Here is a 14,226-nt window from a genome sequence, read left to right as displayed (position 1 = left end):
AGAAAAAATGCCACTGGGATCCATATTGGAATGATATGGATTCAAATGCGTGGTAAAATGTGGTAGTAATTAAAAATGTTTATTGAAAATGTTGCTTCTTACATCTTTGGACTATTAAAGAATATACCACTATTTTTAAAAACGTTTCATTGGTACATTAAAATTGTGCATAATAACAGGATTCATTGTGACATATTCATACATGTACATACTTTGTATATAATTTGGTCAATTTAATTCACCAGTACCCTTTCTCCCTCTTCCTCCTCCCTCAATCTCCTTCCTCTTCTCTACTGGTCTTTCCTCTATATTTATGAGATTCTCCCCCTCTTTATTTCCCCAGATTTTTTCTGGTTTCCACATGTAAGAGAAAACATACAACTTTTGACTTTCTGCATCTGATTTATTTCATTTAATATAATTCTATGAATTTCCATTAATTTTCCTGAAAATGACATAATGTCATTCATTTAAGACAGAATAAACCTCCATTTTAACCACCTAGGATGGTTCCATAGCTTGGCTAAAGTGAATTGTGCTGGATATGGATATGATATATTATTATAGCATGTTGACTGAAATTCATTTGGATAAATACTGAAAAAGTAATAGAGTTGGGTCATTTGGTGGTTTTATCTTAGTCTTTTGAGAAACCTCCACACTGACTACCATAATAGTTGTAATAATTTATGATCCCAACAGTATAAAAATGTTCCCTATCCCTGTCCTCACTAGCATTTATTATTATCTGTATTATTTGATGAATTCAGTTCTTACTGGAGTAAGATGAAAACTTAATGTAGTTTTGGTTTGCATTTTCTTCTTGAAAGGACTAGTAAATAACTGAAAGCAAAACATGAATTTAAGCATAAAGGTCTTAGTTAATTCTCAATATATATTCCCAAGAATTGTCATTAGTGGTAAAGAAAATACTTAGTGATTAATCAAAACAGTAAATGTTAGGGTCACATTTTTATAAAGCTGTATTGCAATATAATTCATGTCATATAATTTATCATTTTAAGTGTAAAATTCATCATTTTTTCCCAGTGGTTTTTAGTATATTAACAGAGTTGTGCAAACATCTCAATGATCAATTTTAAAATATTTGATTACTCCAAAAAACAAATACATGCTTATTAGCAGTTACTTATCATTTTTCTCCCAATCTCACAGCTATACAAAATTACCAATGTATTTTCCTGATTCTGGATATCTATTTTTAATGGAATCATATAACATCTGATCTTTGGTGAATGACTTCTTCCACTTACCATGTTTTGAAAATTCATATATACTATTGCATATAAGAGCACTTTATTTGTTTTTACAACAAATAGCATTACATTGTATGAATATACCACATTTTATCCATTAATCATTTATTTACCATGGGCACTTGGGTTTTTTCTAATTTTTATATGTTATAATTACTGTTAAGGCAATCATTTGTGTACATATAGACAAGTATTTTCACAACTCTTGGACATGTATCAAGGAGTGGAATAGCTGGCACATATGATGTCTCCGTGTTCAACTTCTTGTGGAACTGCCAAATGTTTCCCAAAGTAGCTGCACTGCACTATTTTACATGCCTACTGAAACATATAAAGATTCCAATTTGTCCACATCCTTGTCAATACTTATCTTTTTAATAAAAAAAATTATCCTAGTGTGAATTGACATTTCAGTTTGTTTTGCTTTACATTTCCCTAGAGGTTAATGATGGTCATCATCTTTTTGTGTGCTTATTTGGCCATTTATAGGTATCTTCTCTGAATACATTTAATTGAAATATTATTCAGCCCTTTTACCATTTTGTAATGGGGTTGTCTTTATATTTTTTCAGTTGTAAGATTTCTCCATATATTTTAGATTTATATCCCTTATCATATAGAACTTGAAAAAATTTTTAAGTGGATTACTTGTTTTCACTTTCTTGATGACATTCTTAAAATAAAAATGGTTTTAATTTTGAGATTCAATCCATTTTTTCTTTGGTTGCTTATCTTTTCGGTGTCATAGCTCAGGAAGTTTTGTATAACCCAAGGCTTCTTCTAAGAGTTTTATACTTTCATTTCTTATATTTCATTCTTTGGTCCATTTTGAGTTACTTTTTGTATATAATGTGGCGGGGGGCGGGGGGGAGTCCAACTTATTTCTTTTTTAATGTAGCTGGATCCACTCACTCAGAGTAGAGCTGTGTCACAATAAGTAGGAAGTGGTGAAAGGAAAAGGTTGTGGCTCATATTAATATCACAGACTTGCTGTTCTTACTGAGATTTAGTAGGTTTTCAAAAATATTACATCATTAACCATATGACCTTAGGACAATATCTAGAGACTTAATTTTTTTTTTTTTTGTATCAGGGATTGAACCCAAGGACACTTTACCACTGAGCCACATCCACAGACTCTTAAAAAATATTATTTAGAGACAGGGTCTGTCTTACTGAGTTGCTTAGGGCCTCACAAAGTTGCTGAGGCTGGCTTTGAAACTTGATCTTCCTGCCTCAGCCCCCTGAGCCACTGGAATTACAGGTGTGTGCCACCAAGCATGGATGAGACTTAAATATATAGTTTTTAATTTTAATTTTGAATATATAATCTTTACCTTTATAATAAATCTTTATAAAAAACTGTGGTTTATTTCATTGAAGAACAAATTTGTGCAATTCTTCACAATTTATTTTGAAAAGTTATTCCTAGATTCACAATTTTCTAATTATACAAAGCATTATTTATAGGATTGCCAAACTATTCTTGACATCTTAGATAAAACCTGTGGATACATTTTTAAACTGATTTTTTTACTAGATGAGAGGTTTTCTATTAGATATTTAAAACCCCTGAACCTTTCTAATTAAAGTAAGGCATCATCCTTGAACGGAAATGTGGCATATGTACACAATGGAATTTTACTCAACAATAAAAGAGAATAAAATCATGGCATTTGCAGGTAAATGGATGGTGTTGGAGAAGATAATGCCAATTGAAGTTAGCCAATCCCCCCCCAAAAAAACAAATGTGGAATGTTTTCTCTGATACATAAGGAAACTGACTCATAGTGGGTAGGGAAGTAGAACATGGGAGGAATAGATGAATTCTAGATGGGATGGAGGGGTGGGAAGGAAAGGAAGAGGGAAGGGTAGATTAGCAAGGCAGGTGGAATGTGATAGACATCATTATCCAAAGAATATGTATGAAGACATGAATTGGTGTCAACATATTTTATATACAACCAGAGATATGAAAAGTTGTGCTGTATATGTGTAATAAGAATTTTAAATAAATTGCTGTAATTTATTTAAAAAAATAAATAAAGTAAGGCATCATCTTATTTCAGCTTATAAAATGTCTGTGTCTTAGTAAATACTAGAATAACATGTTAGTTCTGGACACTTGTTTTTAGAAATTGTCTTAATACATCTGTGCTGAAATAATAAAATATTTAAGACTAGGCAATTTATAAACAACAAAAATCTATTTCTCACATCCTGGCGAGTGCAAAGTCCAAGATCAAGATGCTGTCAGGTGTGGTATCTGGTGAGGGCTCTCTGCTTCCAAGATGGTACTGTTAGTGCATCCTCTTGATGGGATAGGCTATGTGGCCTCACAGGGCAGAAGACAGAATGGCAAAATAGGCCTAACTCTGTGGGAAGCCTCTTTTATATGGTCCTGTATTCCATTCATGTTGGAGGTGCCCTGCAGATCTATCACCTCCTGAAGTCCCTAACTCTCAATACTATTGCATCAGACATGAAGATTCAATATGAATTTTGGAGATACCCAAATATTCTAACCATAACATACTGCCCTGGGCTCCAAAAATTGTTGTCCCACTCATATATTAAAGGTGTTATTTCCATCCTGAAATTTTAACTGATTATCATCAACTCAAAATTCTACAAGAGTTTTATTTAAATATGTAAATCATATAACTCTCTCCAATTAGGAGCCTGTAAAACCAGAGAAGCTCTATATTTCCAAAATACAATTGTAGACAAGTACAGGACAGACATTCCTATGGAAGGAATTAGATAACAAGAAAGTGGTAATACATCCCAAGTAAATCAAAACCCCAAACAGAAAACATTCAATCTCCTTCTTTGAATCCATGTTCTGCCTTTTACACCCTGGGGTGGATGTTGTATCACCAAGATTTCATTATTTACATCTTCTCCCTATATCCACAGCTTTGCCAGATACAACCCAACCAGATACAACCCAACAGCAGCTCTGGAAGGCTGGAATTGAACATTGCAGGGTCTACAGTTCTGGGATCTCAGGGCTGGTTCCACTCTACAGTGCCACTAGGCATTACCCTTTGCAAGCTTTCTATGGTGGCCTGCCCACAAAGCTGCACCAGGCTTTACCCTAGTGGTTGCTTTCTTCCATGGCCCAAGCTGTCTGGGTCTCTCTGAAGAATCCTCTGAAACCTATATGGTCACTACCAAGGCTTATGGCTGGTACCTTTCAGAAGGGCAGCCTGAGTTGTATCTGGGCCTGCCTGCACAATATTCAGGGTGGTTGAGGAGCACTGCACTCAAATGCAGAGAACAGAGACCTGAATTGTCAGGGTAGCAAATGCTGAGGTCCCATGGGTACCCAAAGCCCTTTCTCCTCAGTCCTTAGTACTCCAGGCTATGCTGAGAGGGGTAACATTGATGATTGTCTTGATAAATAGCATCTGGCTTCCTTTTATCCATACTAATCTTCTAATGAAATGACACTTGACCATACCCCTACTATTTTCTCCTGAACAAACTTTTTCAACTTTGTCAGGCTGAGAACTTTCCAAATCTTTAATATCTGTTTCCTTTTAGTTATAAATTCTATCTTTATCTCACATTATCTAAGCACTTTGCTTAGATACATCTCCTCCCAAATATCCTGACATACCACTTTTAAATGCTTTCTAAAAGTTCTAGTGCAAGGCTTCTAATCAGACAAGTTCTTTGTAACTTTACACAAAGATGGTCTTCCTCCATTCTTTAGTAAGATATTCCTCATTTTCATCTTAGACATCATCCGAATGGAACCATCATATCTCTACTAATATTCTTATAATGATTACTTGGCAGTTAAATAATCTCTAAGATTTAGTCTATATAGTTCTTCTCTTCTTCTGAGTCCTCACCAGAATTGCCTTATGCGTTCTGTTTACAGCAATATAGACCTTTTTCTAATATTTATTTCAGAACACTTCCAGTTTCTACCAGATTCAAAGTTACTCTCTTTCCTCTTACCCAGTTCCAAAGCCATTCTCATATATTTAGGTATTCATTGCAGAAGCACTTTACATCTCAAAACCCATTTTTGTCTTCATCTGTGAAGCTATTCAGTAAAAGTGGGGCTTATAAATTAATCATGGTACATCCATTCACTGTTTAGCTCTACAACCCAATTACAAATCCAGTTTCCGTCTATGCAGGGGTCAGCCTCCAGTTGTCCCTTCTGTTTCATTTGTTTGTATATCTGTTTCTTATCACTACATGCGGTTTTTTATCTCCTTCACTTCACAGGTCTTCATATCTTATTGAACAAATTCTATCATTCTGCTCTATATCAAGCATGTCTAGACTATTCCTCACTCTTTACATTTCAATTAAATTTTAGAACGTGTTTTAATTCTGTTTGATACTTTTATTTTTAAACAGATTATAAATACTAAATCATTATGGTAATTTATGTTTTTATTAATTATTATTATTTAAATTCTATGAAATTATGGGTTACAATGTCATTATTTGATATATATGGTATTATAATAATCAAATCAATATAGCTAGCATTTCCATCTAAACATTTTTAAATCTTTAATAATAATTATACATATTTATGTGGTACAATATGATATTTCAACATATGTATGCAATGTATACTGACCAAATCACTGTAATTAAAATTTCCATCTCCTTACTTTATATTTGGAGATTTCAAGCTTCTTTTCTAGTTTCAATATGTTAATTTAAAGGTGACTGGATGAACTTAAGAGAGTGATGAAACTTTTATTTTTAAATGTCAGTACTATAAAATGCTGGAAATTACATTCTTTGCGATGACTAAAAAGTTGAATCAAAATGTTTTAGTGGATAGTTCATCAGAAATAAAGATCAGTGCACATTACTTTTTCATTCACTGTATTAAAATATACATCAGAAGGAGAAAGATAGACTTGGAAACAGTGAACAGAAAATACTCAATTAGAAATATGAATATAAAATTATTGGTTAAATTGGACATAAAATTTCAGACACTTGCTGGTTAAGTTTACCTTTCTAACAATTAATGGTGTGCTAAGAATTTGATATATATCATTATGTGTTTTTCGATTTGCAGTAACTTTTCTAGAAGACCTCAAATATCAATGGTCTTTACATTTTAAGGAATTAGTATAATGTTCTTTCCATGAATTTATACAAATACACAATTTTTGCTACCCTGATTTACCCAAAACATAGTTTTATGTAACTGAGATCAATTTTGGTACCATCAGATGTATTTCACATAACTCTTTTTGAAAACAATATATTTTTAATATTATGTAATATGCATCTGTTATATTTTCCTTACCCTGTAGTCATTACTTCCTTCATTTTATGTAAAGGATTGTCAGTGTTCCTTAGGGGAATCACTTTTTTCTCATTTCCATTCTAATTTAGTTTGACTAAAGATGGCCTTCTTGACCCCAGAAATTAGCTGTTTCTCTGACCTGAAAAATTATTAGGGATGAGCATGTTTTTCACATCAGTAGATAAGATTTAATATTAAGGCTTTAATTGGAAATTTCCTCTAAAATTGCTAATTTAAAATGATGATGACAATGATGCTAATTACCAAGAACTTACTCTTTGAAGAGAGCCCTAAATTATTAGATATGAATCCATTGTCTAATACAGTTCCATGACATGAGTACTATTGCCATTTCTATCATACAGAAGGAAAAAACTTGGCCACAGAGATTAAGTTGCCCAAGGTTACATTGGCAGGTTGAGATTTTAACCCAGTCTGAGCTAGAATCAGTGTTCTTAACCTTTGCTTATCCAGGTTCTATGTCTGGAGCTTCTGGGGCAACTACATTATATGGAGGAAGGCAAATAGTTCACCCTGCATCCAAGGTCAGCTCTGTCCATTTTTCCCTTAAATTGAATTGAGCTGTTTTCTCTTCCTACAACAGTGGTGTGCTGAAGTGAACTCAGATCAGTATGAGAACCTATTTTTAATTTTATTGTTGTTCTGGGGATTGAACCCAAGGGTACTAAACCACAGAGCCACATCCTCAACACTTATTTTTTTATTTTGAGACAAGAAGTCTCACTAAGTTTCTCAGGGCCTCTCTAAACTGCTGAGGCTGACTTTGAACTTGTGATCCTCCTGTCTCAGCCTCCCAAGCCACTATGGGATTACAGGAGTGTGCAACCACATCCAGCTTGTTAATTTTTCATCAATACTGCTGCTAATTTATGTCACCTTGGTAGCCTGAAGTTGGGCATAATTTCTACTATACCAAATATTTGCTCTATGGTAATTGGTAAATACTACAAACTAGGACTATTTAACTTTTCGTTTAATTTTTAGGATGTGAGAGAGGATAGGTAGGTAAGATCCAGTTGTTAAACATTTAGTGGTACACAATCACTTATAACCAAGAAAGTTTCAATTAGTACTTATGATAGATTACAATACATCAAGCCCAGACAATGCAAACATGAACTTCATCTGGGCTTTATCAATTTTCAAAACAAATTATTTAAAGTAGATGTCATGTACTTTATTTTAATATTGCCATCACAATGCAATATTTTCTTATATAAATAAGAAATTTATATTATTATTTATATTTATATTATTTATATATATTTATAAATAGCTTTCATGAGTAAAATACAACTGCAATGCAACACAGGTTTTAAGAACTTTTGCATAAACAAGTCAATGACTTGCTAAATAAATTGTTTTTATTCACACAAATTGTTTTTATTCAAATGGAAATTGGTCATTATTATTCCCTTGTGCTTGAAAGAGTAAAAAATGGTGCTAATTTTTGTAAAATTCACAGGGCAGAGATTCTTAAATCTTTTTCTTTACTTTTCACTAATTCTTTAAGAAAATCCACAGAAAATAATTAGGTTGGGGCAATAGAAACACTTATATAGATTTGAAAATATACTGAATGTTATCTTTGCATATTTTTGTAAAAGTTAGTCTTATTTAAACCTTAATTATACAAACAAAAATAATAATAAAATTCTTAAAAAGATATTCTGCACAGCAACTGGCCTAAACTCTTTTGAAAAGTCAATAAACTGAAAGGAAAAAAAAATCTAGGACTGTTTTAAGAATAGTTGGTCTTTCAGAGTACACTAACCTCTAATGTATACCGTGGGAGAAAGAATAAGCATTTACTATGCTTGCAAAGAAAACAGAAAATGTACTCAGAAACCCTTAGGGAATTTTTGTAATTATAGTAAATATTTACTGAACTATGTTTTCATAGCATTCTCAGTTGGTTTAGTAGTTATTTGCTTTTAAACTTTGAAATGATAATCAGAGAACTTAGAATGTTTCTTGAAAATCTTTGGTTTGGCAACCTTTAAATCTCTCTCTCAAAAGAGTTTAAAACCTTTTTAAATTCACTTGCAGGTTAAGTTTAAATTGCAAAGAATCTAATTGGTTGTTTGATATCCCCACAACCGCCCCTCCCCCCGAAAAAAAATCAAAACCTGCAAGAGTCCTGATAATTGCACTAAATACTTAGAGTTAGTATGCAAAGGCAAATCAACTAATGAAAAATTGCTTTTAGCAAAGCACCTCACACTGGAATAGTACAGCTGGTAATTTAGATAGCACTACTGTGTCTCCAACTCATCTACTTGCTATGGACTATGTGATGAATCTTAATTCATCAAGCAGAAGCTCTAGAAATTTCACAGGTTACATGTTCAAATACCTAAAAAAAATTTTTAAAAAATTTTAACCCAACCCAGATAGCACAGAGATAGCACAATGCTTTGTAAATACTGATATTTAACTAGTTGTGTTTTGATACCACATAATTTGTAACAACTTCACTTTTATGTTGTCTACTAAAAGTATAGTAAGGACGTGTAGTCCAGGAGAATACAGATGAGCTGGGGGAATACATGTAGCATGATTGGAAGTCAATATTATGAGTTCATTTGTAGTTTGAGAGAAAGTGCCAGAAAACAATCTGAAACTGGAAATGAGGACTAAAGAAATCTCTCATCTTGCCTATAGGTCCAGTGGTACTTAAATGCTGGGAGAAAAGATAGCGCTACAGGAAAACAGGATCCTCAGAGGAAACCCTTTCTTTTTAAAAATTTATTTATTTGTTTGTTTGCTTATTTATTTATTTATTTATTTATTTATTGCTTCCTGCAATGGAGATTGATCCAGGGGCACTCTTCTACTGAGCTATAGCCCTCACCCTTTTTATTTATTTATTTATTTATTGTTTTGAGACAGGGTCTCCTTAAGTTTCCCAAGCTACCCTCCAATTTGTGATCCTCCAGCCCCAGCCTTCCAAGTTGCTAGGATTAGAAGCATGAACCACAGTGCCTGGTGAAAACCATTCTTACATCAGAGTAGGAAAATTCAGAGAAGAAATAGTTAATTCTGTTGACATTGGAAGGTTGGGGAGGTGTGAGTGAAAAGGACAGAAGAGGAAAAGAAGTGAGTCACTCAAAAGAAGGGGTCTCTCTCTCCTATTGTCTGTTTTTTTATGACATAAGCAGAAGTAAAAGAGAATGAATTTCTGGTGAATTCAAAACACATAAGAGGAGATGAGGAAGCTTTGTTGGAGAGTGAGGTGAGTGTCTGGGGTGCCCTTTTGTCCCTGATAGATCAAGTCTAGGAGGTTTGGGGAAGCAGGATACTATCAATCTTTGGGTCACCTTATGCCCCTCTCATGATGAGGTCGAATGCTTAGAGGAAGGGCTTGGATTCTAGTTCACGGATCAAGGTTTGATCTATTGAGGGGAAAGCTTACTTCAAAAGTGTCAAGATAAGCTTTGACACCTGTTGAATTGAGACTTCCAGAAAAAAAAACAGAAGATTTTATCTTCAAATTTCAGAGTTAATTTCTAATAAATTAGAATAATGAACATATATCTACAGCACTTAGTCCAGGGCATACCTTGTGGTGATGATAAGGAGATCCTGTCTCAAAACAATAATTGTCAGTTACACAAATATTCCATCCTTCCTTTGCCCAGGGATACAATATTTTACTTTAGTCCTTAAAAAGCTATTTTTAAGATAGTAATTTTATCCTTAGACCACTAGAGAGCTAATCACTAACTATATATAAAGAACTTAATACATTTTCATGAAGTAGAATCATATCACATGTAAATTAATGGGATCAATTAATTAAGCACAATAACTTTCATCCCAGTAGGTCACTTATCAATAGTCATCTATACTTCCCTCTTTTGTCTATCAAACACCCAATTTTACTAAGCATCTTTGCTCCAGAAACTGTGCATAGTGGAGGTAACCAGTTATGATTCCCATCCTTGTGATGTTCACAGTCTAGTGAGGAAGGGAAACATTGATCAGATATTACATGTATGTACTATGAGGTTAGAGGTTTCCAAAAGTGCACACCAAAAGAATCTAAGGGGTTTTTTTCCCCACCAAGAGATTTTACTGGGGGACTGCCTGAAGGGGAAGAAAAGGAGAGGCAGAGAGAGGAGAGGAGGAGAAGGGCAGAGAGAAAGAGAAAGAGAGCAGAGAGAAAGAGGAGGAAGAGGGCAGAGAGCAGAGAGGAAGAGGGCAGAGAAGAATCTAAGTGTTAATTATCCATCTGCTAAGGATTATCTGAAGCCAAAATTTCAAATACCCAAAGACCAATTTCTAAAGCCACTCCATCCAAGAAATTTGGTAACCATAGCAGGAGAGTGAAATGTCAAGGAAATCTTGACAGGTCCAACTTCTTCAGCAAGGTTCTTGCCATTTACTGCTTCTGGGTATGTCTTCTGTTTCCCTTCCAGAAACTACTTTGTAGTTTGCCAGAAAATAGAGTCTCCAAATAATTTGGTTGAACTGTACCCTGGCTTTTGTAGCAATAGGATTACATTTGCTTCACGACTGTAGTCTTAGAAAGAACAGCAGAAGATAGCCACTCTGTAGAAGCAGAAGTGTTAATTGGCCAGGTCCTTGCTGGCCCTACCCACGAGACATGTTTCCGTCATTCACCAGAGACATCCATGAAGCTATTACCTCTGAGTTTGACTCTGATGTGTGATGTTTTGATTTTCTTATTACTTTGTCACTAAAGGTAGGCCCTTTGGGTAAAATGTAGACTTGTGGTACAAGTCTTACTACTAAGCAGGTAATGGTCTGCTTAGTAAGATCAGTAGTCATTTCATTTTTCGGATGATGTAATCTGTTTTCAACATACACAAAGTTCAACTCAATTTTTATCGTCATCTTTTAGCTACCGACTAGCTTATTCTAAACTTCATCTCATGATTCTTGATAGAATCTTCCCACACCATCCATTAGCTACGAAATTACATTGCTCACCTTGTTGTACTTTTATGTGTCATTCTATGCTACTACTCCAAAACCAGATTATAATCCAGTATGTCCAGGTTATTAGAATACAGATATACTCACTGCTACTTGGTGGCAAAAATAATCCATTGATATTTCGAGGTTTGCTGTGATAAAAGATACAACTGATCTTCACACAACCAAGAGGCTGAGTTTCCCAAAAACATGAAATGCTGCAATTTTGCTAGACAAAGGAAGGGGGAGATGCAAGGATTAGATGCCATGTTCACAATAAAACAATGTGCTACACACAACCAATGTGACAAAATAACTGCAGTTAGTCATTTAGAATCAAGTGTTCTCTGGTTTTCAGTATTTCTAAGCTTTGCTATTTAAAAGATGCAATGGTATTTCAAAAACATGTTTCTCCATTTTTCTCAGAATTTAAGATGAACAAAGTGAAAAATACCTAAAATTAAATAGTGGGAGGAAGATTCATTTGTTTTCTATTCTGTCATAAAAGCATAATATAAGATTATTGAAATGAGATGCTTTTAACAAAAATGATGATACTGAGTAATTTTACCTGCATTTCCATGTGTCTAAATCTGCAAAGTGGATCTAAACATTTTCTCTCTCTCCATAATGAGCACACAGTGTCACTGCCAAGGGCTTCTTCACAGTGTCGAAATCGGCACTGGGAACCCTACAAAGAAAAGTAAACAGTGTAGAGAACTCAACATATTAAACAGTAAATTCTGTGAGCGTTTAACAAGAATTGGTTGCTAATTTTTAAAGGAATTATGAGTGTATCAAATTAGAAGTGTAACAAAAACACACTACCCATACAGGACCACAAGTCTACATTTTAGCCAAAGGGTCTACCTTTAGTGAGAAAGTTGATAAGAAAATCTAATGATTCAACAATACAATAAGCCACAATTTGCTCACAAAATGCTACTTTGGTTGTCAGTTAATCACAGAATGCATTATGGAATAGAAAATGGAGATAGGAGACTGGTGATATCCCTGACCACACCAAGAAAAGCAGACAGATATTTTAGGAATCACTGACCATATTATAACTGTGGAGACAATCTCTATTGTTCAGTCCTTTCAGATCATCTGTTTTGTTAATCTCTGGTGGCACTGGTAAGTGTATTTAAATGGGTAAAGTGAAAGGAGTTTAAACTCTATTATTGTGGAATTTTAAGTAATTACCACGTCATGCTGCATAATATACATGCTTTATGACCTTAGCCTACAAACAATTGCCTATACCTATATATGTACACTGACACTTTTATGTACCAACAAAACAGATATAGATTATTTCAATGGGCTGCTATTACTATTTTTAATATTAAGTTCTTGTATACACAGATGCACAGTTGCAAAACACTGCAGGCCACGAGGGACATAGAATAAAAATATTCCATTAAATTCTTCCCTCTTTTGACACGTGTTCCTGGTTGTTTCTTATCTTTTAACTACCCTCTATTTTTGGCTTCTCTCTCTTTCTGTTTTAAAAGGGTAGTGTGCAGAAGTTTTGGAGTGAGATAAGCTGGTATCTGAAATCCCTGGTTTTACTTCTTGCCCATAGCCACAAAGATAAAATGTACCCTCTCTGTGCTCAGTTTTCTCATGTGTAAAAAAGAGAATAAAATATGTGACATAAGGTATTGTGGTTGCCATTTTTAAATAATTATTTATTGAGGACTTAATACCCATCAGTCTCTGTGCTAAGTACTTGGTGATAAGTAGAGAAAAAGAAAAACCTCTTTTCCAACCTGAAACATAAATTCTATTATTATTTATCATCCCACAATTTAATCTGAACATAAAAGAAGACAGAAGTCAATTTAGTTCCTGTGGTCAAAAAGATTGACTTCAAATTTCCTAGCAGAGATAAACATATTGAACTAAATACATCTTCCCTTTCACTGAGTTCAGACTAGCACAAGCAGGAAGTCCCAAACATCAAGTTTCTATATCTATTTGGTTTTAATGCGATCCATTAAACCTAACCTCATTTTCCCCACTTAACTTTACAAACTTTATATTTGGTTGGTTTGTTCATATTATATTTCCCCTTTCACATAATATTTAATTATTTGCTGATACTTTTAACAGAGGAAATTCAGTAATTATGTTAATAAATTTCAGATAGAGAAATAGGTTTATTATACTAAATAAATTCAACTATTTGAATTTATATGACTGGAATCACATTAAACAAAGCAATACAATATATCATATAATGTTGTGATATTAGGAATTTGATATCTCAAGGAGCCATAATATAGCAAAAGTACCACATAGAGATTAAAAAGTCAAAGACACATAACTGATATTTAAGGGTAATTTTAAACCAATCATAATTTAAAATTATCTCAGATTTCCCCAGAGAAATTCAGTATACCAAAAATACATGATAAACTTTTACTTCAGATTTTAAGTATATAAAATATCTTGTGGGAAAACAGTACATTTTGATTCAGCCATGCAAATTATTGCCATATCTTCATTTTACTAAATAGCTTAAGCATGTGAAGTACTGTAAATTGTACAATATTTACCTTTATGCATGTGGAATTAAAAAAGAAATAGCAGTCATTCCCAACTTCTGCCATTTTCAACTCTCTTGCTGCTAATCCAATGATTGTTTATATATAAATATATAAGAATTGCAGGAATGAAAAT

The 14,226-nt window shown here is 33.6% G+C and overlaps 1 protein-coding gene across 1 annotated transcript in view; it reads right to left on the bottom strand.

Moving 5' to 3' along the window:
* Window positions 1-14,226, bottom strand: part of C6H12orf50 (chromosome 6 C12orf50 homolog) — a 34,406-nt gene that overhangs the window by 17,027 nt on the left and 3,153 nt on the right. The window contains exons 2-3 of the mRNA XM_078015814.1: window positions 12,110-12,229; window positions 11,647-11,767 (exon numbers count right to left, since the gene is read on the bottom strand). Of these exons, the coding sequence (XP_077871940.1) occupies window positions 11,647-11,767; window positions 12,110-12,229 (241 nt within the window). The remainder of the gene's footprint in view (window positions 1-11,646; window positions 11,768-12,109; window positions 12,230-14,226) is intronic.

This window comes from Ictidomys tridecemlineatus, chromosome 6, assembly GCF_052094955.1.
Source record: "Ictidomys tridecemlineatus isolate mIctTri1 chromosome 6, mIctTri1.hap1, whole genome shotgun sequence".
Classification (NCBI taxonomy): Eukaryota; Metazoa; Chordata; class Mammalia; order Rodentia; family Sciuridae; genus Ictidomys; species Ictidomys tridecemlineatus.
The sequence above is the reverse complement of the archived record's forward strand: the minus strand, read 5'-3'. Positions and strand labels throughout refer to the sequence as shown.